Source organism: Dendrobates tinctorius, unplaced genomic scaffold (genome assembly GCF_039654945.1).
Source record: "Dendrobates tinctorius isolate UK_male_01 unplaced genomic scaffold, ASM3965494v1 ptg000034l, whole genome shotgun sequence".
In the NCBI taxonomy this organism is placed as follows: Eukaryota; Metazoa; Chordata; class Amphibia; order Anura; family Dendrobatidae; genus Dendrobates; species Dendrobates tinctorius.
In genome coordinates this window covers 12,366,363-12,393,122 of record NW_027361702.1, presented here as the reverse complement: position 1 = coordinate 12,393,122, position 26,760 = coordinate 12,366,363, and the positions used below count along the sequence as shown (strand labels likewise).

Here is a 26,760-nt window from a genome sequence, read left to right as displayed (position 1 = left end):
ACCACTCATCACACGCAAAACTTTTTATTCTGCTACTTATAGAAGTAACATAGTAAAGGGATGTGGTCACAAAGACAACTGTGAGTTTTTTCTTTAAATCTCGTTGATCAGTTATTGCAAGAAAATCAATGCAAACATCAAACATTGAAGGAAAAATGTAGGATTAGAATAAACCGAGTGAATGCCCTTCCATGTAGCACACCAGAGCTCACCATTCCAATTCATGCAATTATCAATATTTTTAGTAAAAGTAACAATGGTTTTGGAAAAGGTAAAAAATATGAAAGAGGCATGAAAGAGGCAAAGAAAGGGATATATGAAAAAGTTATGTATAGTTAATGTATAAAAGAAAGTCGTGGGTGTAAACTTTTAGAATTCATTCTTCAAATTCTTAACAAATTAACTAAGGATTTATTGGCAAGTTTGAAAATAATCCAAAGTCACTTTCCCCACAGTAGACATCAAAGTGAAGTGTAACTTAACGTCACACCCTTGGTTTCCTGCTGTGAAATTTCCTTCCTTTTCGAAGGCAGTTAACATGAAAAATTAAAGGAAAGGCATCTGCTAATAAAAGGAAGATTAAGGCACATCCAGAAGTGAGACATTCTTCTGTGACAGCTCGTACCCATGATGAGGCTCGGGAGCTTCCTTCTGCTGTCATTTCTATGTCACACATGTGAGGCCGTCACTAGAATATTCTACATTGCTGCTGTGGAACAGTTGTGGAATTACAGGGATGGGACAGTGTTTTCGGGAGAAGACAGGTAAACGTCACTTCGGCAGTTGTAGAATATGGTTGCTTTGGAAATCTTTTTTTTCTTACATGTGTATCAATTTTCACCAAGAAAATGTTGTTGTGACGCAAAAACTCGAGGTCACAATTGATTTTAACAATTTTCAAAAAACATTGTCTACTCCCCCCCCCCCGAAAAAAAAATGGAGTAGGTGACGTGGCCGATAGTTTTCAGCTTACAAAGTAATATTATGCAGTATATAATTACTTAATAGGAATTTCTGTATTTTTTGGATGTTAAAATACGGATGCCAACCTTCTAATTTAGAAACTTGATAGCCAAAATTTCAGTCTAGCAAAATTTCCACTACTTAATGTAAATCAATACTGTTTAGATAAACGGGGAGAATTAATCGTCACCTCAACAACAGTTGCTAAATGTGTCTCAAGTGTTACTTGCGCAAAATTTTATGAATTTTTGCTCTTTTCTAAGAAGCGGTTGGGATTTCTCAAAAGGGGATGTGACCTATTGCTGCACAACACATTGTAATGTATGCCAGAAACGTGATGTACTTTGCAGCCAAAATTTGCTTCAGTTAAAAGTTGGCATAGATTTAATTTTCTGGCATATGGAAACCCACAATTTTTAGGTTACGGGTAGAGATGAGAGAACCCAAGCTTAAAAGTTCGGCATTTGAACAGGACAGTTAGTATCCGATGGTAAATGCCAAACATGGGCTTCTCCTGGAAGTCTCTTGCAATGTTCGGAGTTACTGGGGAAGGAGAGAGAATTTTCCATCTCAAAAGTTCGGGTCAGCATTGTATTCAAGGGGGTATGGGTTCTGGTTCAAGTTTGGGTAGAATTCTGGTACTTTGGAATAAAGTTTGGGTCGGGCACCAGATCACGAACTTCCAATAGGAAACATCTGTCTTGACAAATTTCCCCCAAAATATATAAAAAAAATGTTATTCAAGCTTACCAAAGCTAATAAAAGCCTCTGGTGTCATGGACTAATGGCACTACGTAGAGCGTATGCTTTACCAAGAGCATCATTTTGGGTATTCAATCTAAAATATGTCAGATAATTCTGCAAATTAAAACTATTAGAGAATAAGAAGAAACTATCTCACAATTACCAACCAGGAGAGGTGGCTACCCTATAAAGCGATATGCAATGCCATGCAACATGAAGAGGGACAAATGCCAAGCCAGAAACTGAACTAATTCAGCTGATTTAGGGTGTTTGCCCCTCATCAGTGTAAAACAGAGTCTGGCTAAGCGCAATATCCTTGTGGCAATGTGGGGGGAAGTACTGGGTCTCCACAAAAGACACCAGAATAGACTCCTTTGGCAATGCTCCATGAACAATGAGTATGCAGACTATCTTGCATCAATGGGGTCAATCATGTGATAGGTCCAGCACATCCTTTCATTTTGATTTTCTACTACTATAATGGAGCAGAACATCGGAATTAGAAATTTTGATGTTAACAAAGCCAAAAGTTAAGCAAAAATGTTTAAAATTGCAGTGCATGTTAAGTATTATTATATTAATTTTCTTATGTATATGCCAAGCTAGACTATAAGCTAAAAGCCATCCCAGCAATGTCAAGGTGAACCCATCGAGACGGTCCCCTTTCTGATCTAACTATTCCATCTGTATAGCTAACCAAGGGTGGGTGTCTCAGTCTGGCCCTGTCCTGCTCGGCCCTTATTCACATTGATGCAGTGTGACACATGGTAAGGTTTAAATACTGGAGACAGGTTAGGACCGCCCTGATGGGTGCACACTGCACCTTGTTGCGGTGGGATGACTTTTATGTATTTAAAAAAATCAAAATAGCGTTAACTGAATCCCCTATGTAATTACATGCACTATTACCATTACCTGGCTTCAGTTCTGTAGGGTGTTTGCTCATTTGTGTTCTTTGTGCTTTTTTTTACTTGTATTTTTTTCTTATATGCGTGGCAGTCAATTCTTCATCTAATGCTTCACTGGTGAATGTATAAGGAGTATGGCATCACAAATAAGAATATAATACCCACACAAAACTGTAATTTGGCACCCAAATAATAGTCATACAGTGACTAAAAGTAAGTACTACCAAACAGTGGCCACATAACACTGCCCAAATTGTTTCCTACACAATACTGTCATTCCCTGCCAGAGTAAAACCTCCTATCTGAGCCAGAAAATGTAAGTTACATGTACATAACTATGTGCCAAGCAGTAATGGTTACTGAAAAAGGTTGTCCAAGAATGACATATTGATGAGCTATTCATAAGATAGGTCACTAATATGAGATCAGTGGGTGGTCCGAGGTCCGTAGCCCCTAACAATCAGCTGAAATTAACTTTAGTAGATCATGATGCCTGATATGAGCGAGGTATTGGGTGGAGCAAGTCATCCCCGCACAATGCCTATTGGGAGTTGCACTTTATTTCCCATTCACATGAGGCGAGGAGCAGAACTCGGCAGCAGCCACTAAGCAATATCTGGAGCTGCTGTGCTCCCCCAAAAAGGGGTTTAATCCCCGACTCAATTTTCAGCTGATTCATGGAATATTTCATCATTGTATCAGTCCCTGACGTTATGTAGTGGTGTGGGCCAGACTGGGGGGTGGTCCCTCATTTACTGCGCACAGACGTCACAGACACAAGATGGAGGCAGATTTCGGGTACAACAGGTCCAAGTTTATTTTAGTTGTCCATCTGACGACTCCAGCAATACACCGCACTTCTTCCACAGCCTTCCGTTTCCAAGCCCCGGTACATACACCTTACTTTTTAGCTTAGTCACGTTCCTACCAGCTCGGTCACTGTGGCCGCCTTGGGCCTGTTCACCAACAGCAATTTATTGGTCAGAGGTCGTCGTCAATTTGGTATATTTCGCCCGGGGCCTCGTCTGTTCTCCGGTTCTTCGTGTCGGGGCCACCCCCCTGACTTCCTTTCTCCTCAGTCCCCTAGTTGAGCTCTCCACACAGCACACACTTCATCACAGACTCCTCTCCTCTTGAGCTCCTCCCGGGACTGGAACTTTCTGGAACCCTCCTGTCCTATTTATAACTTTCCCGGTTCCCTGTAACTCCGCCCCCCATGACCAACGGTTTCTAAAGCCCTAAGCTGCTGTCAAGTCCTGAACTCATGCTATCCCCTGCCATCTTGTGGTAAACCCAAGGTATTGCACTCAATCTACACTTTTCCCAGCTGTTTCCCTTCTGTCATAGCTAACATCTGTCAAAAGTGCACAAACCATCCTTTCTTCTTGCTGACAAGTCCGTCCGTCTGTCACCTTCCCCACACTCTCCCTTCCTTTGTCTATTGTCGTCCCCGACTATCGTATTCCATACCTTGGGGGTTGCACTTTATTTTCCATTCACATGAGGCGAGGAGCAGAACTCGGCAGCAGCCACTAAGCAATGTCCGGAGCTGCTGTGCTCCCCCAAAAAGGGTTTAATCCCCGACTCAATTTTCAGCTGATTCATGGAATATTTCATCATTGTATCAGTCCCTGACATTACACAGAGAAATATTGGGGGAGTTACTGCAGTATTTCCTTTACTATACAGGTATGTTTAGTTTATAGTTGTTGTTTTTTTATTGGATATTTCAGGCCATTTTTAAAGGCACCTGGTTCTCAAATATACAAGAAAGCATTTTATGTGGAGTACACGGATGGCAGTTACACAGACATCAGACCGCAGGATCCCTGGACAGGTAGGACGGTGGAGGAACATGCGTAATATATCAATGCAGATGAATATGCAGAGATTTCATTAATATTAGGATTTATTCATACTTGTGCTATAACATCCGTCTTATGCGGGCAGAATCTTCTAAGGCCACGTTCACACGCTCAGTATTTGGTCAGTATTTTACCTCAGTATTTGGAAGACAAAACCAGGAGTGGGTGATCAATACAGAAGAGGTGACGTGTTTCTATTAGACTTTTCCTCTGATTGTTCCACTCCTGGTTTTGGCTTACAAATACTGATATAACATACTGAGCAAATACTGAACGTGTGAATGTGGCCGTAGAAGGAACAAATGATCACCCCAGAGGATCATGATTCAGGTTGCGTGGAGTACTTGTAGTACTGCAAGTCCCAGACAAGGAATAAGAAAACATCCAGTTAAATGAATCCTTAAAAATTCAAGTTTATTGAAAAAATGTAAAAAGCAGAAAAAATCCAGTTCCAACAGCAATAAAAACGTGTTTCAGAAACAGTCCTTACACACTGCATAAATTAATAAGTAATAAAAAATAAAAAATATGCAAAGTGTAATGACTGTGTTTTTTTATATGTTATATAATTATGTTAATATTATATATTTTTCAATAAACTTGAATTGTAAAGAATTTATTTTGTTGGATTGTTTCTTTTCTCACTTAAAAAAAACTTTGTTCCTTTTATTATATTCACAAAAGAATACAACTAAACATTTATCAAAGTAGAAACTTCCAGCATTGAGCGTTCCAGCACACGAACCGTGGGGTGTTGCTCCTTACAGCTTCTTGGGGGTTCTACCCTTATTATTTTCCTGTCCCCCCCCCCCTTATCAGAGTCAGATCTCTATTAGAGTAAATACAATTCCCAGAAAAAAAAGACATCCAATTTCAGGAGATGAGCAGTGATCATGTATTTTTTTTTTTTATTTAAAAAACGTGGATCATTTATATACATTTTTTATGTCCCTTCATGTGAAATATTTTTCAGTGTCATCAACTTCCTTTCTGTATTCACTGTTAGTACAGCAGAGAGAGAAGTGATTTCCATCCCTCTTCTGTCTCACCATAAGTCATACCATGGTGAATTTAAGGGTGAAGAATTCTACTCGGATTTTACAAAAATCTGCATTCACCAACACTTTTTGTAATTCACTTCTGTGTTGATTCAGCAAAATAGCAGCTGCTCGCCGCCATGTTTCTGAACCGTAAAAAGCCATCGAAAGGTTAAAAACAAACAAAAAAATCCTTATGCTCACCTTCTCACTCACCTCTCCAACTTCTCTGCAACACCCATCTGGTCCTCGCCGCAGCATGCATTGAAATACGAATTTGATGAGGATCGGGAGTTTTCTGTGCAAGTGCGCATGGTGTCTTGATGTGCTCAGTGACCTTTGTAAGAAACCAGGAGGTAAGGTCCTGGATGGCAGATATGTCTCACCGAGGTGGTAGGCCTCAGTAATGCAAAAATCTGTACCAGTAACGCTAGGTTTCTGAGAGGGTTAATGGGTCTCCTGACACTTGTCTCTCCCATTTTGCTAGTATATAAACTTCCTTGAAGAATCCTCGATACTGAGGAGGAAACGCATAGGGAGGATAAATTTGGGTACTATATCAGGCAGTGCCGCACTTGAATACTGCCCTGATGAGGGCAGGAGTCTTACAAGGGGCACGGCAGGGTATTTTAGTGCAAGATTCCCTTCTACAACTTCTCTGGCCAACCTTAGAAAGATACATCTCATCAAGACATATGGGTGAGATTGAACCTTTTTTTGTGAACACTGGCTATTATGAGCACTTGCACTTTATATGTTTGTGAAGATTGGTCGGTGTACATTTGTCCTTCTACTCCAGGTTATTTTTAATGAATATTGGTAAAAGTTAGATTTGATATCCTTCTATGCTGATTACGCTTTATGTACAGTGGGGACCAAAAATTTTGCTTTTTTTTTTTAAAAAAAAATGATTACCCTACTTCTGTCTGGTTGTTGTGATGTCATGGTGATGAATTGAAAGTGCATAAAGTTGTCATCATATAAGATCTTAATTTAAACCAAAATGTTTTAGAATATCGGTATGGTCATTTAATGAAAGAAAACTGACTGCCAAAAGTTTTGCATGTACTATTTGTTAATCACAACATAGAGAAATTAATTGCTACAATGCCATAACTTAGTATTTTGTAGCATAACCTCTTGCTTTAATTACTGCACCAATGGGGCATTGCAGTCACTTGGGTATAAGACATTCTGAGGGATTTTGCTAAATTCCATTTGCAAATCTGCAAACAATTCATCTTTATTGCTATGGGTACGAGACCCAACTCGTCGGCCTAACTCATCCCAAAGTTGCTCTATAGGGTGTAAATCAGGGGATTGGCTTGGCCATTGCAACAGGCGGACATTTTTCTTTGCTAACCAATCTTTGATTAAATTGGATGTCTGCTTAGGATCATTGTCTTGCTGGAATTTCCAGCCTCTGCGTACTTTGGTTTTACCATGTGGCAGGATTGCATTCTCCTGTAGATCCTTGCACATGGTAGCATTCATCTTTCCATCAATTCTATGCAGAGAGCCAATGGCAGATGCAGCCCAAAACCATGACATTGCCACCACCTTGCTTCACTGTAGGTGTTTGGTACCTTACACCATTATATTTTTCAGTTGGGCGGTATATATAGTGCTTTCCATCACTACCAAGCAGACTGAACTTGGATTCATGCTACCACAACACCTTAGACCAATCTGTCACTTTCCATTGGCTGTGTTCTCTGGCAAACTCAAGTCGGACCTTCAAGTTCATTGCAGAGATGAAAGTCTTCTTAACTGGAACTCGTGCATTAAACTCCACTGCTCTTAGCCGTCGCCCCACAGTTTGGTAACTCACTTTGACCCCATATTCTTCTTGCATTTCATGTGAAATCTGTACAGCACTTTTATGGACATAAGATACTGACTGCTTAATAATGTGATGAACTTTTGGAGAAAGCCTTCCGTGGTCGTCCACTTCTAGGTTTGTCAGCTGTTCCATAAACTTCTTTTTCTTTCTTTATTAAACGTGATATTTGACTCTGAGATGAATGAATTCATTCCATAGTTCCTCTTTTTGGCTTTTGTCTGACTTCACTCTCAGAATAATAAGCTTCCTGACATCTGCTGATAAATTTGTCTTTGTCATGTTTTAACCAAAAAACACTGAAAAAAAAAACATTTCAGAAAAATTTGGCTACCCATATCAATATATGCAAAAACGTTTGGCCCAGCAAATGTTGAAAACTAACACATAGAAGGATAAAAGAATGTCAAACACAATTTTCATCCTTATAGTTGACAACCATTTGCTTCCGGTATACTAAACTCACCTGGAAAATGGCATCACAGCAACCAGACAGAAGGAATGACACTTAAAAAAAAATACTAAACTTTTGGTCGCCACTGTACTTGAGAGGCGACCTGTTTACTACATGGTTTCAGCTGGTACATATTACCATAATCCAGCTCAGGGTTGACAGGTCTAATAACAGCAGGTAATTTAGCTCAGCAGAATTAGGCCGGGATCACACATGCGAGAAACTGGGATGAGTCTCACATCTTAATACCTGGCACTGCCACCGGCACTCGGGAGCGGAGTGTGCGGCTGCATGTCTTTCTATACAGCCGCACGCTCCACTCCCAAGTGCTGAGTATTAAGATGCGAGACTCGTCCGAGTTTCTCCCATGTGTGATACCGGTGTAACAGGCCAGATTAACCCCTGGCCCAGAATATACCCGGGGTTAAAGTGGCCTAGGCCAGATTATATCCCGGGTATATTCTGGCCTAGGTCAAACTATACTCCGGGATATAAACTGGCCTAGGCCAGTTTATACCCCTCTGGGCCAGACTATACCCCGGATATACTATAGCCTAGGCCAAACTATACCCCGGAGTATAGATTGGCCTAGGCCGGTTTATACCCCTCTGGGCCAGACTATACCCCAGGTATACTATGGCCTAGACCAAACTATATCCCGGGGTATAAATTGGCCTAGGCCAGATTATACTCTTTCGGGTCAGAATATACCCCAGCTGCTGTAGATCGGATTTTTCACACTTTTGAAAACCATCAAAAACTGGGCCCCAGGCAGCACACGGGGGGGCAGAGACAGTGAACGGGGTCCCAGGCAGCACACAGGGCCCCAGGCAGCACACGGGGGGGCAGAGACAGCGAACGGGGTCCCAGGCAGCGCACGGGGCCCCAGGCAGCGCACGGGGGCCTCAGGCAGTGCACAGGGCCCCAGGCAGCGCACAGGGGCCCCTGGCAGCGCACAGAGCCCCAGGCAGCACATAGGGGTCCAGGCAGTGCACAGGGCCCCAGGCAACACACAGTGGCTCCAGGCAGCGAACAGGGGACCCAGGCAGCAAACAGTGGCCCCAGGCAGTACACAGGGGCCCCAGGCAGCACACTGGTCCCCAGGCAGCACACAGGGCCCCAGGAAGAGCACAGGGGCCCCAAGCAGCACAAAGGGGCCTCAGGCGGTGTACAGGGGACGCAGGCAGCACACAGAGGCCCCAAGCAGCACACAGGGTCCCCAGGCAGTGCACAGAGGGCCCTTGGCAGCACACGGTGGCCCCAGGCAGTGCACAGGGGTCCCAGGCAGCAAACAGTGGCCCCAGGCAGCGCACAGGGGCCCCAGGCAGTGCACAGGGGCCCCATGCAGCACAGGGGTCCCCAGGCGGGGCACAGGGCCCCAGGAAGAGCACAGGGGCTCAGGAAGAGCACAGCGGCCCCAGGCAGCACACAGGGGCCACAGGCAGCACAAAGGGGCCCCAGGAAGTGCACAGGGGCTACAGGCAGCATACAGGGCCCCAGGCAGTGCACAGGGGCCCCTGGCAGTGCACAGGACCCTAGGCAGCACACAGGGGCCCAGGCAACACACAGTGGCCCCAGGAAGCGCACAGGGCCCTAGGCAGCACATGGGGCCCCAGGCAGCACACGGGTCCCCAGACAGTGCACAGGGCCCCAGGCAGAGTACAGGGGCCCCAGGCAGTGCACAGTGGCCCCAGGCAGCGCACAGGGGCCCCAGGCAGCACACAGGGCCCCAGGCAGCACACAGAGCCCCAGGCAGCACATGGGTCCCCAGGCTGCGCACAGGGGCCCCAGGCAGCACACAGGGGCACTGGCAGCACACAGTGGCCCCAGGCAGCACGCAGGGCCCCAGGCAGCACACGGGTCCCCAGGCAGCGCATAGGGCCTAAGGCAGCTCATGGGGGCAGAGACAGCGCACGGGGTCCCAGACAGAGCACAGGGGGCAGAGACAGTGCACAAGGGGGGAAGAGACAGCGCTGTCTCTGCTCCCTGTGTGCTGTCTGGGACCACCTGTGCACTGTTTGGGACCCCCTGTGCAATGTCTGGGACCCCGTTCTTGAGTATATCACTTAATTCTGTGCAATGTCTAAAGCCCATATGCGATGTGCGATGTCTGGGGCCGCCGTGCCATGTCTGAGGCCCCTGTGCGATGTCTGGGGCCCTGTGCGCTGCCAGGGGCCCCTGTCTGCTGCCTGGGGCCCTGTGCTCTGCCTTGGGCCCTGGGCTCTGCCTGGGGACCCATGTGCTGCCTGGGGACCCATGTGCTGCCTGGGGCCCTGTGTGCTGCCTGGGGCCCCTGTGCGCTGCCTGGGGCCCCTGTGCTCTGCCTGGGGCCCTGTGCACTGCCTGGTGCCCCGTTCGCTGTCTCTGCCCCTGTGTGCTGCCTGGGGCCACCGTACGCTGCCTGGGACCCGGCTCGCTGTCTCTGCGCCTGTGTGCTGCCTGAGGCCCCGTGTGCTGTCAGGGGCCCTGTGCACTGCCAGGGGCCCCTGTGCGCTACCTGGTGCCCCGTGTGCTGCCTGGGGCCCTGTTCGCTGTCTCTGCCCCTGTGTGCTGCCTGGGGCCCCATGTGCTGCCTGGACCCCGTTTTTGATGATTCTCAAAAGCATGAAATATCTGATCTACAGCAGCTGGGGTATATTCTGTCCCGGAGGGGTCTAATCTGGCCTAGGCCATAATATACTCGGGGTATAGTCTGATCCATAGGGGTATAAACTGGCCTAGGCCAATTTATACCCCGGGGTATAGTTTGGCCTGGGCCAGAATATGCCCGGGGTATAAACTAGCATAGGCCACTTTATATTCTGGGCGGGGGGGTTAATCTGGCCTGTTACATCGGCCTTTAGAGTTGTGCTGGAGCTGAACAGAGATGTGTTTGTTTTGTGAACGCCTTTAACCCCTTCACCTTGAAAACTGTTTTCACCTTCCTGACCAGACCAAATTTTACAATTCTTCAATGGATCCCACGGATCGATTTACAACACTTCAACGGATCTCACTGATTCTGAGATTGGCGTGTTGTATTTCATGATAGTAGTAAAATTTGTTCGATATGACTTGATTTTGCTTCTGAAAATATCGGAAATTTGGCAAAAATTTGGAAAATTTAGCAATTTTTAAGCTTTTCATTTTTATGTCCTTAAATAAGAGAGTTATGTCACACAAAATAGTTAATAAATAACATTTTCCACTTGTCTACTTTAATCAGCACGACTTTTGAAACATTATATTTTTGTTAGGAAGTTATAAGGGTTAAAAGTTGACCAGTGATTTCTCCTTTTTCCAACAAAATTTACAAAACAATTTTTTTAGTGACTACATCACATTTGATGTGACTTTGAGGGGTCTATATGACAGAAAATACTCAAAAATGACACCATTTAAAAACTGCACCCCTCGAGGTACTCAAAACCTTATTCAATAAGTTTATTAACCCTTCAGGTGCTTCACATAAATTAATGGAATGTGGAAGGTAAAAATGAACAATTAACCTTTTTCACAAAAATTTTACTTTAGACCCCATTTTTTTTTACTTTCAAAAGGGTAAAAGGAAAAAATTGACCTCAAAATTTATTGTGCAATTTCTCCTGAGTACACCGATATGCTATATGTGGGAGAAAACTACTGTTTTGGCGCCTGGCAGGGACTGGACTTTTTGAATGTAAAATTTGCTGAAATAATTAACACATGACATGTCACGTTTGGAGATCCCCTGATGTGCCTAAAGAGTGAAAATCCCCCACAAGTGACCCCATTTTAGAAACTAGACCTCTCTAGGAACTTGTCTAGATGTGTGGTGAGTACATTTAACCCCCAGGTGCTTCATAGAAGTTTACAACATTAAGCAGTGAAAATAATTAAAAAAAATCACATTTTCCTCCCAAAAAAAATTTTTTTTAACCCCCAATTTTTTATTTTCACAAGGGTAACAAAAGAAAATGGACCCCAAAATTTGTTGTTCAATATCTTCTGAGTACGCAGATACCCCATATGTGGGGTGAAACTACTGTTTGGGTGCACGGAAGAGCTCAGAAAGATGGAGCGACGTTTTGGAACCCATATTTTGATGGAATGTTCTGCGGGTGTCTTGTTGCATTTAGAGAGCCTCTGATGTGCCTAAACAGTGAAAGCCCCCCACAAGTAAACCCATTTTGGAAACGAGACCCCTCTAGGAATTTATCTAGTTGTGTGTTTGATATGACCATAGTGCTGGTGTAAACAGGTCACCGGATGCAACACACAGACAAGGACAAGGCGAAAGTAACCAACTTAACTGTTTTTTTCTAACGTTGGAATGGGAAGAAGTGGTCTCAACAGTAAGAATATAGTATGAAGCAGAGTATTAGTAGTATATGATATACAATGCACAAGATTGTTATCAAGTACACTATAACTCTTATAGTATGTTCTCTATGCTATCTGACTAATCTCTGATGAGATCAGTATTCCAAAATCTTAAGGTACTGTCACACTTAGCGATGCACAAGCAATCCCGACAACGATATGGATCGCTGGTGCATCGCTAAGTGGTCGCTAGTGAGCTGCCACACAGGCAGATCTCACCAGCGACATAGCAGCGGTCGGGGGTCGCTACTTACCTGTCAGACGAGGCGATCCCGACGTCCTCCCGCCCGCGTCCACACGTCGCTCGTCGGCGCCACAGGAAGCCCAGCAGGAAGCTGACGACGAGAAACAGCCCAAGACGTTCTCGCGCGATCAGCGATAACCAGCGGGGGAGCCGGTCGGAGGTAAGTATTACATGTAGCGATAACGCTAGCGATATCGCTGCTGCGTCACAAAACCAGAGAAGTTACAGCGATATTGCTAGCGATATCGTTTAGTGTGACGGGGCCTTTAGGCATGGCAGTGCAATTCCCCCCCTCACCCCCAATTGCTACAGGCCCTAGTGGGAGTCTCTGGTTCTTCCCGCTAGGTCACAAGACCTTATGACAAAGTCCAGCAATGCTCTCTTGGCCTTTCTCACACTGACCGAACCTCGTCCTGTCTGCTGTACTACACCAGACTGAACCCTGTATTATAAATCAGTGCTGGAAATAATGGCCCAACGCACTCACACCTCCAATTCACTACCACAGATGTCTTTTTCTGGATCAGGGTCCTCACCTAGTCTTCGGTGCTTGACCAACGATAGTCATCTATCAGGCCTAGACGAATGAGGACTGGATCCAGGGTCTTGAGCAGCGCGGTCTGGTTCGTGGACCTTGACTGGCGTGGGTCTGAGCCTCAGGTCTTGACTTGCGTGGTCCGGTCCATGAATGTTGCTTGGCGTCAGCTGGACCCTGCTCGCGGGTGTACAACAACCCACTGGTTCAGACCTCCTGGCACGTTCTGATGGCTCAGTCTCAGCGTCTCCCTTTGTATACATTCTGCTTGTCTCCCTGGTTGGCGCCGAAGCCCTTTCTGCCTTTCTTCTCTGGTCCCTTATATCAGGGAACTGCGTCATGAAGGTTACCTGTATTGACATATGCAACAGATCAGGACTTATTATAAGTGAAGGGAGGACTTTACACTAGCCTGACAGCAGATGACAAAAGTGTGAAGTTATATGTTTGCTGTATTGTCGGGAGGGAAGTTGTTGTTAGTTTTACTTTCACTTTTGAGTGTATTATGCCAGAAGCACGGACTGTGTGCTACTGAATACTTTTATCTCATGTTTACCCATATGAAGTAAATACTGTTTACTCAAGATAACTTACTCAGTGAAGTTCTCTGATGCACCGGTGATCATTCTCAGAAGATGCATTCTGCTACAGGTTATGGGCTCAGAACACAGAAGATAAACCCAGAAGATAGTCCCAGAACACAGAAGCCCAGAATACAGAATCCCAGAAGATAATCCCAAGCAATAAATCCAGACACCAGAGAAGCAGATAAGCTATGTAAACAGAAGGAGATAAAACCCAGTGAATGGAGGCTGAAAAAAAATCCAGATACAGAGGGACAAAGGAATTTATGATCCCAGGAACTGGAGGACTGCACACTGGAGATAATTACAGAGAATCACCACACACAGGATATACAGGAACTCTCAATGAGAAAGGAGAATGTCTTCACTACAACTCTAAAACAAGTAAGATTATATAAAAATGATGTGCAGCACTGAGCTGAAACTCACAGTAGCTAAGCTGAACAGTGAAAATGATCAGTTTTGGAAATTCAAAGTAGAGATGTTGTTATCTAAGGACGATTTATGGGAAGTAATCATTACTGATAGAGCTGTGTTATGAATGGGTCACCGAGGAGGAGAGCAAGACCAAGCTTAGCCAAAGAAAACCAGAGAGGTTGGTAACTAAGCGGATTGCAGACCCCTGATCCTTTCCACACAACTAGCAGTAGCCGTGGAGCGTACCTACGATGATCCTAGATGCCTCGACACAGCCGGATAGCTAAATAAGCCTAAAGCAAGAAAGGGGAAATCTAAACTGCCCCAGAGCAGACCCCAAAGGAATAGATAGCCCCAAACATATATTGTCGGTGAGACAAGATGAAACCACAAATGCAGGTAGGAAAATAGAGTGAGCAAACGATGGGGCCCACACTAACTAGACAGGACAGGAAAGGAAAGACACTGTCTGTAATCACGCAAAAAACCCTGCAAAAAATGTCCAACACGTCTGATAGAAAAATACTGAAGTCGCACGACTTCGCCCACTATATCAGCACTCTGGTATATTCTGAAAGCAGAGCAAAAAGAAGCCAATCTAATAAGGGACAAAAACAAACTGGCACAAGCAGTAACATATGGATGGAGATTCAGCACAGCCCCAGCCAGAACTGAAATAGACAAAATCAGATCAAATGTGAACAATAGCAAAAGAACACTTAGCTGAGCATGCAGGGACTGAGCTGGAAACTAAGACCTCAGGAGGCAGGAAAAAATCACCAGCAGGGATAGAGGGAGTTGGCTGTCTTAAATCCAATCAGAAACTCCAGATCTCAAATCGTCCTCCTCATTATCAGGTGGCAAGCCTCTGTGAATCAGATCAGCTCCATTACCTCCAATAACCACCAGAGGGAGCCAAGAAAGAGAACTCGCAACCCCTCTGTCAATATAACCAGCTCCACTACCTTCACTAGTAACCAGAGGTAGGCCAGAAAGCGAATTCAGAACAGACCTGATGAAGATAATCAGACATGGGAAAAGAAAAATAGAAAAGAGAGACCCATCATTAGCTTATTAGTGGATGATGCTCAATTAATACACATAAGAAATGAAGAAACAGCGAAAGGAATGTGGGAGACATTAAGAAAATTACATGAAAGACCCAGTTTAAATCACAAGTTATTTCTATTAAGAAAGCTTTACAGTATGAGTGAGTGCAGACAACGACATGCAGAAGCACATATTATCAATGAAGGAAGTAATATCACAGCTAAGGTCTATTGGTGAAGACATTAAAGAAAGCCATGTAGCAACAATATTATTGTGCAGTTTACCAGATTCGTATACAGTAGAGATGAGCGACTTTGCCTTTTTTCGGGTCGAGTCGGGTTTCATGAAACCCGACTTTTACAAAAGTCGGGTCGAACGAAATCGGCCGACTATAGGGAAACGTCGGAGGACGACTGAAACACGAAACCCAATGCAAGTCAATGGGGAAGCAAAGTCGGCAGGGAGTGGATGACAGTAAACATACCTACAGTGCCCATTTTAATGCCAAAAACATCAACAATTCTTATAACTGAAGCTTGTCAACTTTAATTTACTTCCTAATAATAGTTACGCATTGAAAACTGGGGGTTATTTGGCTAAAGTTGTGGGGGGGGGGTTGGGTTGCCTCCAGGTTTTCGTGTACCCTGGGCCAAAGAGTGTCAGTGCGCCCCTTTAACACATACCACAACTCATGATGCTCCGATACGCCACAGAGATATAGGTATAGTACAATGACACATACTTCACTGCTTACATGACATTACTGATCTATTTTAAATTGTACAAAAGCTCAAAAACAAGACAGTATATTACTCCATACAGTGTTATGGCCACCACATTGTGCGCCATACAGAATAATGAGCCCCATATATTTCTCCATACCAAATAATTAGTCACATATAATGTTCCATACAGTATCTGATGAGCTCCACATAATGCTCCATATATAATGGGCCCCATTTGTAATGCTCCAGTGTATAATGTGCCCCTTAGATGCTGCTCCAGTGTCTGATCTGCCCCATTTGCATTGCTCCAGTACATGATGGGCCTCATGGATTCATGGATGATGCTCCAGTGTATGATGGGCTCCAATAATGCTCCATATATAATGGGCCCCATTTGTAATGCTCCAGTGTATAATGTGCCCCTTAGATGCTGCTCCAGTGTCTGATCTGCCCCATTTACATTGCTCCAGCACATGATGGGCCTTGTTGTGAGCTCATTTTCGGGTTTGCCTCTGGCTTCAGGTGAGGGTTATGGAGCTGGCTGTGTTGACAGAGGAGTAGTGAGTTCTCTATCTGGACTCCCTCTGTTGGTGAAGGGAGGTAATGAAGCTGATCTAAATGGCAGAGACCGGCCACCTAAGGAAGAGGACTGTGATTGGACATCAGGAGTTTCTGATTGGATTTAAGGCAGCCGACTCCCTAGTTTCTTGCTGGTGATTTTTCCTGACTGTGGTTCCTGGTTTCCAGTTTAGTTCCTGCCTTCCTAAAGCTAAGTTTTCTCTGCTATTGTTCATATGAGTTTTTGTCTGGTTTACTTAGTTTTTGTGCTCAGCCAGCCCTGACTGGGACTGGGCTGAATCCCCATTTTGTCTCTGATCAGTTGATCGCTTTTGCTCTGTCTTCAGAATATGCCTGAGTGCTGATATAGTGATTTGAAGTCTAGCGACTGCAGGGCCTTTTTCTATCAGACGTGTTGGACATTCTTTTTGGCAGGGTTTTTTGCGTGATTGCAGACAGCAGCTTCTTTCCTGTCCTTTCTAGTTAGCGAGGGTCCCATCGTTTGCTCATCCTATCTTTCTACCTGTGTCTGTGTTTTCATCTTGTTTCACCGACAATACATGTTGGGGGCTGTCTTTTGCTTTGGGGTCTGCTCTGGGGCAGTATAGATTTTCCTTTTCTTTCTTTAGGCTTATTTAGTTCTCCGGCCGTGACGAGGCGTCTAGGACCACCGTAGGCACGCTCCACGGCTACTGCTAGTTTTTGTGGATAGGATCAGGGGTCTGCAATCCGCTAGTTACCAACCTCTCCGGTTTTCTGGGCTTAGCTTGCTTTTTGTTTTTTCCTCCTCGGTGACTCATTCATAACAGAATCACCAGCCATACCGCAGATTCTAGGGTACTCAAAAGCAGGAGAGAATTGTAAAAAAAAAAAAGTGTCAGAATTTTTTTTTATATGTATATTTTCTCCTCTTTTTCTCTGGGGCCGTAGGAGGATTCTTTTTTTTTCCCCCCTTTTTTCTCCTTGATGGAGATTAAGCAATTGTCTGATCGTGTGGAGCAGCTCGCTGCTGAAGTGCGGGGAATTTCCACCTATCTCACTCATTCACATGCTGTTGAACCAAGGATCCCTGCTCCTGATGTGTTTTCTGGGGATCGGTCTAAATTTTTGAATTTTAAGAATAATTGTAAATTATTTCTTGCCTTGAAGCCTAGCTCATCGGGGAGCTCTGCGCAGCAGGTTAAAATTGTCATCTCCTTGCTGCGCGGCAATGCCCAGGATTGGGCGTTTTCTTTGACACCTGAAGATCCTGTTTTGACTAATGTGGATGCATTTTTTCAAGCCTTGGGGTTGTTATATGATGAACCTACTGCTATTGATCAAGCTGAGAGATCCCTATTGGCATTGAACCAGGGTCAGGATCCTGCAGAGTTATACTGTCAGAAATTCCGAAAGTGGGCGGTCCTTACTGCATGGAATGATAGTGCATTGGCAGCTCTCTTTCAGAAGGGTTTGTCTGAGACTTTAAAAGATACTATGGTGGGATTTCCTGTTCCCTCTGGTCTTGACGATTCTATGTCATTAGCCATTCAAGTTGATTGGCGTTTACATGAACGCAAGACTACACAGGAGGCGCTGCCACATTTTGAACAAATGTCTGAACCTATGCAATGTGATGGAGTTTTGTCTAGGGCGCAACGCCAGGAGTTTAGAAGGCGTAATAAGTTGTGTTTTTTCTGTGGAGATGCCTCTCATGTTATTTCTGTCTGCCCTAAACGAGAGAAACGTTTTGCACACACATTTGCTGTGGGTGGTGTACAACCTAAGTTTCTTTTGGCAATTACTCTGATCTGCTCCTTATCCACATTTTCCACGAAGGCTTTTGTGGATTCAGGAGCGGCCTTGAATCTAATGGACTTGGATTTTGCTAAACGTTGTGGATTTCTTATGACACCTCTGTGGACGCCTATTCCTTTGAGGGGTATTGATGCTACTCCTTTGGCGAAGAATAAACCTCAGTTTTGGACCCAGGTGAAAATGCGGGTCGCCCCAGACCACCAAGAAAATTAAATCCATAATCCGGTTTTGGATTGGAAATCTGTGTCTGTGGTGAGTTGGGGTTGTCGGTGTGCTCTTGGTGACACTCCTGTTTTCTCCACCTCTCCCCAGTCGCATGATGTTCCTGACTATTTGGCTGATTTTTATAATGTATTTAGTGAGAGCAAGTCTGCATCTTTGCCTCCTCATAGGAGTTATGACTGTGCAATTGAGTTGAGACCTGGGTGTAAATTTCCCAAGGGTCGACTTTTCAATTCATCTGTACCCGAACACGAGGCTATGCGATCTTATATTAAGGAGTCGTTGGAGAAGGGTCATATTAGACCATCCTCTTCGCCCTTAGGTGCTGGGGTTTTTTTCGTGGCCAAGAAGGATGGTTCATTAAGGCCTTGTATTAACTATCGTTCCCTCAACAAAATTACAGTTAAATTTCAGTATCCGTTACCCCTGATTTCTGATTTATTCTCCAGAGTTAAAGGTGCTTGCTGGTTTACTAAGCTTGACCTCAGGGGGGCGTATAATCTTATTCGCATCAAGCATGGGGATGAATGGAAGACGGCGTTTAATACTCCGGAGGGACATTTTGAGTACCTGGTGATGCCTTTTGGGCTCACTAATGCCCCTTCTGTCTTCCAATCCTTCATGAATGATATTTTCCAGGACTTTGTGGATAAGTTTTTGATCATCTATCTGGATGATATTTTGATCTTTTCCAGGGATTGGGATTCTTATGTGGAACATGTTCGGACTGTGCTCCGGATATTGAGGGAGAATTCCTTGTATGTTAAGGGACCGAAGTGCCTTTTTGGTGTACAAAGGATTTCATTTTTGGGATTTATTTTGTCTCCGTCAACTATTGAAATGGACCCGGCCAAGGCACAGGACATTTATGATTGGGTTCAACTCACTTCTTTGAAGGCTCTCCAGAAGTTTTTGGGTTTTGCTAATTTTTATCGTAAATTTATAGCTAATTTTTCTGGTATTGCTAAACCACTGACTGATTTAACTAAGAAGGGTGCTGATGTGCAGAATTGGTCTTCAGAGGCTGTTTCGGCCTTTCAGGAGCTGAAGCGGAGGTTCACTTCTGCTCCGGTTTTGCGGCAACCTGATGTTTCACTTCCTTTTCAGGTGGAGATAGACGCTTCAGTGATTGGTGCAGGAGCTGTTTTGTCCCAAAAAGATCCGGTGATGTCTAAAATGAATCCCTGTGCCTTCTTTTCCCGAAAGTTCTCCCATCTGAACGCAACTATGATGTGGGGAATCAGGAATTGTTAGCCTTGAAATGGGCATTTGAGGAGTGGAGACATTGGTTGGAGGGACCACAAGAATTTGATTTACCTAGAGTCGGCCAAACGCTTGAATCCTAGACAGGCTAGGTGGGCCTTGTTTTTTACGCGTTTTGATTTTGTGGTCTCTTTTCTTCCTGGAACTAAGAATGTCAAGGCAGACGCCCTCTCTAGGAGTTTCTTTGCTGATTCTCCTGTGGTGACCAAGCCTGCTACCATCTTAGGCGAAGGGGTAGTTCTTTCTGCCATCTCGACCGATTTGAGACTTGCGCTGCAAGAGTTCCAGGAGGACAAACCTGAGCGTTGTCCCAGAGGAAAATTGTATGTTCCTGACCAGTGGAGGAAGAGAGTGATGCCTGAAGTTCATTGCTCCGCATTGGCTGGTCATCCAGGTATTTTTGGTACCAGAGATTTGATGAGTCGGTCTTTTTGGTGGCCCGCCTTATCTCGTGATGTCAGGAATTTTGTGCAGTCCTGTGGGACTTGTTCCCGGTCTAAACCCTGTTTTCGCTCTAGTGGGTTGTTGATGCCCTTGCCGGTGCCTAAGAGGCCATGGACCCATATTTCAATGGATTTTATTTCTGATCTTCCTGTCTCTCAGAGAATGACTGTTATCTGGGTGATTTGTGATAGATTCTCTAAGATGGTCCATCTTGTACCACTCCCAAAGTTGCCACCTTCCTCAGAGTTGGTACCCTTGTTTTTACAACAGGTGATTCGGTTGCCGACGCCCTTCTGCCCTGCGGGTGATTTCTCTGTGGACTTCTAGGTCACCAGTCTGATTCCTGCTCCCCTAAAGCTAAGTTTTTTGCTTTGCCTGTTGCATTTGTGTTTTGTTTTTGTTTTCCTTGCTTTTCTAGATTCTGCCATTCCCTGCTGGGGTGAGCTGAATCTCCTTTTGCCTGTTGCTCTGTCTTCAGAATATTCCTGAGTACTGACATAGCTTTTTGAAGCCTAGCGTCTTCAGGGCCTTTTTCACTGTCAGTCTGTTGGCTCTTATTTTCATAGGGTTTTTCACGGATTGCAGACAGCAGCCTTCCTGTCCTTTCCTATGTAGTTAGCTTGGGCCCCGTCTTTGCTCAATCTATCTTTCTGTCTGTGTTAGTGTTTTCATCTTGCTTCACCGTCATTATATGTTGGGGGCTGCCTATTGCTTTGGGGTCTGCTCTGGGGCAGTTTAGATTTCCCCTTTCTTTCTTTAGGCCTATTTAATTCTCCGGCAGTGATCGAGGGGTCTAGGGCATCGTAGGAACCCCCCACGGCTACTGCTAGTTGTGTTGATAAGTTCAGGGGTCTGCAATCCGATAGCTGCCAACTTCTCTGGTTTTCTGGACTTAGCTAGCATTTCTGTTTTTGCCTCCTATGGTGACTCAATCATAACACATAACGTGTTTCATAAGTCGCTGTTGAAGAGATATGTTGAGCCAGTAGTTTCTATGGCTGCACCTCCTGACCCTGTATTGGTTGAAGGTAATGTGGAATATGAGGTAGAGAAAATACTGGATTCTCGTCTGGCTAGACGGAAACTCCAGTATTTGGCCAAGTGGAAGGGTTATGGTCAGGAGGACAATTCTTGGGTCTCTGCCTCTGATATTCATGCCAATAGATTGGTTCCTGCTTTTCATCGGGCCCATCCTGATCAGCCCAGTGGCGTGGATGAGGGTTCCTCCTGAGGAAGGAGCCCATTGCTCCGAAACACGCGTCGGGGAGACGAGTACACCGCCCGGTCATCCTGAAGCTGGAGAGAGGTAATGTGTATCGGGGTATATACCCCGCCGGGTCATATGCCCCGCCGGGTCATATGCATGTTTTGCAGCATTGGGAATATCTAACCGCTCCATTTATATATCTATATGCATGTGTTGTGTTAGTAAATCTGACTATATCTTGGGGCGGTAGTCGTAGATCTGACTGACACCCAGTCCCTCTATATGGATGGCACATGTGGACAATAAATGATGGGCATTAGCCCTTTTATGTAGAATAATGGACATGTGCAGATGTCCTAGTGATTTAAGGCAGGTCAGGTTTCTCACTTATTAACCCTTTGAATCCATTTGGATTTGGTATATACCTCTCCCTATATAGATTGGGATATCTAAATAATAGCCTTTTCATTACAGCTCAGGTTCACCGTGGTTGGTTTTGCTCGTTTTTGCATTTGCACTATTGCACTTTTGGTTGCCATTTGCACAGTTCCCCCATTTTGTCTTGTCTTGTCCATGATTTAATAAAGATGATTTATATATTTTTAAAGATGTTGATCTATGGTCGCAATTTTTGTTGTGGTTTCCACATCTCCGCTTTATATATTTTAGCGATTGATCTTTGAATGTCCATTACCAGCTGCACCTGTGTATCAATATGGCATACAGGATGCAGCTATATACCGTTGCTATTGTGTTTTGCCTCAAGATGTAGATGTCGGCCAGTACCTCCGCGGTGTGTCTGTTGTCGCCCAAAGACATCATCTTTAACACAGCCTGCTGACGCTTACCACTAGCTGTTTGATAGTGGGACACCTCGTGTGCAACACTGCCAGCTGCGGATGTAGTGCTCATGCGACTGCGCTCTGTGGACGAGCTTTCGCTGATAGACGAGGAGGAGGAGCGAAAGCCTACAGCCAACTGTTTCCTATATCGTGGGCTAGGCAGCACTGTTCCACCGCCGCTGTCCCCAGTGGAGCCTGCATCCACCACATTAACCCAGTGCACAGTGATGGACACGTAACAGCCCTGGCCATGCCTACTGGTCCATGCATCCGTTGTGAGGTGCACCTTTCCAGTCACTGACTGTTTTAGTGCATGGACAATGCGGTCTTTCACATGCCGGTGGAGGGCAGGGATGGCTTTTCGAGAAAAGAAGTGCCGACTGGGTAGGTCATAGTGTGGGACAGCGTAGGCCATGAGGTCGTGGAAAGCTTTGCTTTCAACCAAACGGTAGGGCATCATCTCTTATGAAATTAGTTTGGCAATGTAGGCGTTCAAACACAGTGTACGTGGATGAGAGGATGAGTACTTTCTTGTCCTACTCAGAGTGTCTGGTAGGGTGAGCTGGACTGGAGAGCTGCATATGGGGGAAGTAGCGGTGGACCGGATGGGGTGAGAGGGGGTTGGTGATGGTATTGGTGGTGATGGCCTAGATTCAGTGTTGTATTGCAAAACCATTGTGATTCCCTGAGTGCTTTGGCCTTGCGACGACACCTCCACATTTAGTGCTGGTGGTGTGCTTAATGGTGGCGGTGGTCTTACAGTGGGGGTAGCGATGGAGCATTGTTGGCTACCTTCAGTCGGAGCAGGTGCACATGTGCTACCTGAGGTTTTGTAGTCCGTCCATGCTTGCAAGTGAATGTTGATTAAATGTCTAAGCATGCAACTAGTATTCAAATTTCTGAGTTGTTTACCTCGGCTAAAGGTCCTTCTGCGCTTCTTACAGGTAACCTTTGCCTTATCAGTAGGATTTTGGACAAAGAAGGGCCACACTGCACTCTTCCTACTATGGTAAACATTTTCTGGCCTTGCACGCTGTGCTAAGTTGACTGCCTGATCAAGCTGTCCTGCAACTCTTTTAGTTTTTGTTCCACGTTTTAGGACAGCTACGGGCCTGCTAGATAACTGCTGCTGTGATGTCAATGCCTGCTGCGGATCCTTCTCCTTATCTGAACTATTGCCAGCGCCACCCTCCTCCCCCAATGGATGCCAATCCGGGTCCAGAACTGGGTCATCCATCACCTCCTCTTCAAAGTCATTTGCACCTTCCTCTTTACCTTCCTCTGTGTCACTGTGTAAGGTGGTATAGTATGCGGGAAGGGGCACCTGGGTTTCATCAGGGTCAGATTCTGGCTCAATAGACTGCGAGGGCAATGTAGTGCTGTGGGTCAATGTACCAGCAGAATCATCTAGCAGTGGCTGTGCATCAGTGCACTCCATGTAAGATTCATCTTGGACTGGGGAATTCAGGATTTGACTGGATAACCCAGGCATGGTATCTGAAAAGAGCTCCATAGAGTAATCTGAAGTGTGGGCTGCCGCATCCTTAACTTTTGGTGGGGGTGAAGGACACAAGGAAAGGGTTTTTTTATGACCAGAACCCTGCACTGACGACTCCGTGCTTGCAGGTTTCGACCGTTCAGTAGAGGAGGCAATAGAGCTGGTGGCTGTTTCGGCAATGTAAGCCAAAACCTGTTCCTGATGCTCCGGCTTTAAAAGCGGTTTTCCTACTCTAAGAAAAGGCAACCTTACAGGCCTTCTTGGGCCAGAGGATGACGCAGGCTTAACACCTCCTGCCTTAGCTGCTATTGTGCTTTTGCCAGAACCAGCCAATGCACCACCACTATCAGTACCAGCTGCGCCCCCCTGCCCACATCCACGGCCTCTTCCACCATACTTCTTCATTGGGAAAATGTACCAAAAATACCAGCATAGAGATGGTACTGTATGAGGAGCGTCCAGCTGTGTAAAGTGTATTGAACAAATTAAATCAACGTATATATTATGTTAGTCACAGACGCTCTCACAGTATGTATTGGACCGTAATCCAACAAGCAGATATACGGAACTGTATCCGAAGTGTACAGCTGTATACAATTTTTGTGCAACTAACAATCTCCGTATATGTATTTACGGAGTGTCACACACACGCTGACTAGGTATAAAAGTGACAGTAATGCGAACGGCAGATATACAATACTGTTGGAGAATCGGACAGCTCTATACGATGTGTGTAAGGAAAATTGTCAAACTCCGTGTATTTGTATACGGACTGGCACACGCGGTCTCTGTCTAGTTTTGACTGTCATCAAACAGCAGATATACGAAACTGTTTGAAAAACGGACACGACTCTAAGGTGTAGGTCTGGAAAAACGGAAAAACTCCTCTCCTTTTTTTCCAGAGTCACACACAGGTAGCTTCTATTTGTCCGTGCTAGAAGGCGGTACACGGTAGTGTGTGAGGAGCATACACCGCTGTACGGTGTGTGTATGTAAAATTGTCAAGCTCCGTGTATTTGTATATGGTCTGACACACGCTGTCTCTGTCTAGTTTTGACCGTAATGAAACAGCAGATATACGAAACTGTTTAAAAAACGGACACAACTATAAGGTGTAGGTCTGGAAAAACGGAAAAACTCCTCACCTTTTTTTTCCAGAGTCACACACAGGTAGCTTCTATTTGTCCGTGCTAGAAGGCGGTACACGGTAGTGTGTGAGGAGCGTACACCGCTAGACGGTGTCTGTATGGAAAATTGTCAAGCTCCGTGTATTGGTATACGGACTGACACACGCTTTCTCTGTCTAGTTTTGACAGTAATCAAACAGCAGATATACGAAACTGTTTGAAAAACGGACACAACTCTATGGTGTAGGTCTAAAAAAACGGACAAACTCCTCGGCTTTTTCTTCCAGAGTCACACCCAGATAGCTTCTATTTGTCCGTGATACCAGCCGGTACACGGTAGTATGTGGGGAGCGTACACCGCTAGACGGTGTGTGAAAAAATGAACGCTCAGTAACTCACCAGGACAAAATAATAAAATTTGGAGTGCCCACAACAAAAATCCTCCCCTTTCACTGCACACTAAAGGTACTGTCACACGTAGCGATGTACCAGCGATCCCAACCAGCGATATGACGCGGTCAGGATCACTGGTACATCGCTAAGTGGTCGCTAGTGAGCTGCCACACAGGCAGATCTCACCAGCGACATCGCTGGGGACGGGGGTCGCTACTTACCTGTCACACCAGGCGATCCTGCGTCCTCCCGCCCGGTTCCACGCGTCGCTCGTCGTCACAGCAGGAAGCGCCGCAGGAAGCTGACGACGAGAAACAGTCCAGGACGTTCTCGCGCGATCAGCGATAATCAGCGGGGGAGCCGGTCGGAGGTAAGTATCAGACACAGCGATATCGCTAGCAATATCGCTATAACGTCACAAGTTATAGCGATATTGCTAGCGATATCTCTTAGTGTGACATGCCCTTAAGACTGTGACATCAGTGCTGCAGACAATAACACACATCGGGAGCAAAAGCACAGACCTCAAGAGACTTATTTTGTACTATTGACAAGTCAGTTCCTCCAGGGGAAAAAGTCAGACCGGAAAAAATAGACGTCTAAAAATTATCCTTTATTAGGATGGTTAAAATAAGGAGTCAAAAATTGTGGTTATCATAAAAAGGTGCAAAACGATGAAGGTGAATAACAAAGGGAAGTGTAGTAACTTAACTAGGGCTAATCTCTCCCTAGATGAACCCTAAGTTCGCCCTACCTGACAGCGGAGGTTGGCACCCTAGTTGTAGATGTAATGGCTCCTAGCCCTAGTTAAGTTACTACACTTCCCTTTGTTATTCACCTTCATCGTTTTGTACCTTTTTATGATAACCACAATTTTTGATTTTAACCATTCTTGTCAGGAAAATATGAATAATACCTAAAATTCTACGGACACTTCCAGTGCTCGTGCTGCTCCACCCCCCCATTAGGTTTGTGCAGTGTACACATGAAGCCCCACATACAGGCACAGCTCACAAACATCCCCCTTGCAACTGCACCAGCCCCCTCTTTCTCCCTGTTGGAATGTCCACTCGCCCCTCCCTGCAGGTATACCACCTTTGTGTAATGTGAGCGGTTGACCAGTTAAATCCGGCTTTGTTAAAGCACATGTTTATTTGTTCATTCAAACTCAAATTTAATCACATAGAATAATCATAGAGACAGGACAAATATATTTCCAGAATTGGCATAATTGAATCTATTCACAACAGCGTTTTGCGACTTCTACGTCCACCAGAAGCCGAGAAAAGAGTATACGTCTACCAGTCATACATAGACATATGGTGTTCGGTCTTAAATGAAAGAGAAATTCATAAGCAAACATATGATACCCTTGTCGTCTCTCTGTGAGTTTCCCAGCCTAAGATATCGCCCGCAGAAGTTTTTTTAATAGCTTTCTAAAGGGGGCGTATCTGGCCCACCCTGTGAAGTCAGCAAGGGGGGAGACCCTTGGTTTTTGGGCAAAGTATAAAGCTCAGCTCCTCAAACAAAGGGGGTCATTTGTCCAGATAAGCAGCTAGCAGGAGGCTGTGCTTATGTACCATTTTTCCTTGGGAAGATTCTCCTTCCCTCATCAACACGTCACACCAGTGACTGAGATGTAGCAAGTTCTTATCTTTAAACTATTTTTATTAATTTAACAATTTTAACAAGGAAAAGGTAC

The 26,760-nt window shown here is 45.1% G+C and overlaps 1 protein-coding gene across 1 annotated transcript in view; it reads left to right on the top strand.

Annotated features, from left to right (window-relative positions):
- The first annotated feature begins 579 nt into the window (after window positions 1-579).
- F8 (coagulation factor VIII) overlaps window positions 580-26,760 on the top strand; it is a 232,157-nt gene continuing 205,976 nt past the window's right edge. The window contains exons 1-2 of the mRNA XM_073573105.1: window positions 580-764; window positions 4,349-4,452. Of these exons, the coding sequence (XP_073429206.1) occupies window positions 628-764; window positions 4,349-4,452 (241 nt within the window). The 5' untranslated portion in view covers window positions 580-627. The remainder of the gene's footprint in view (window positions 765-4,348; window positions 4,453-26,760) is intronic.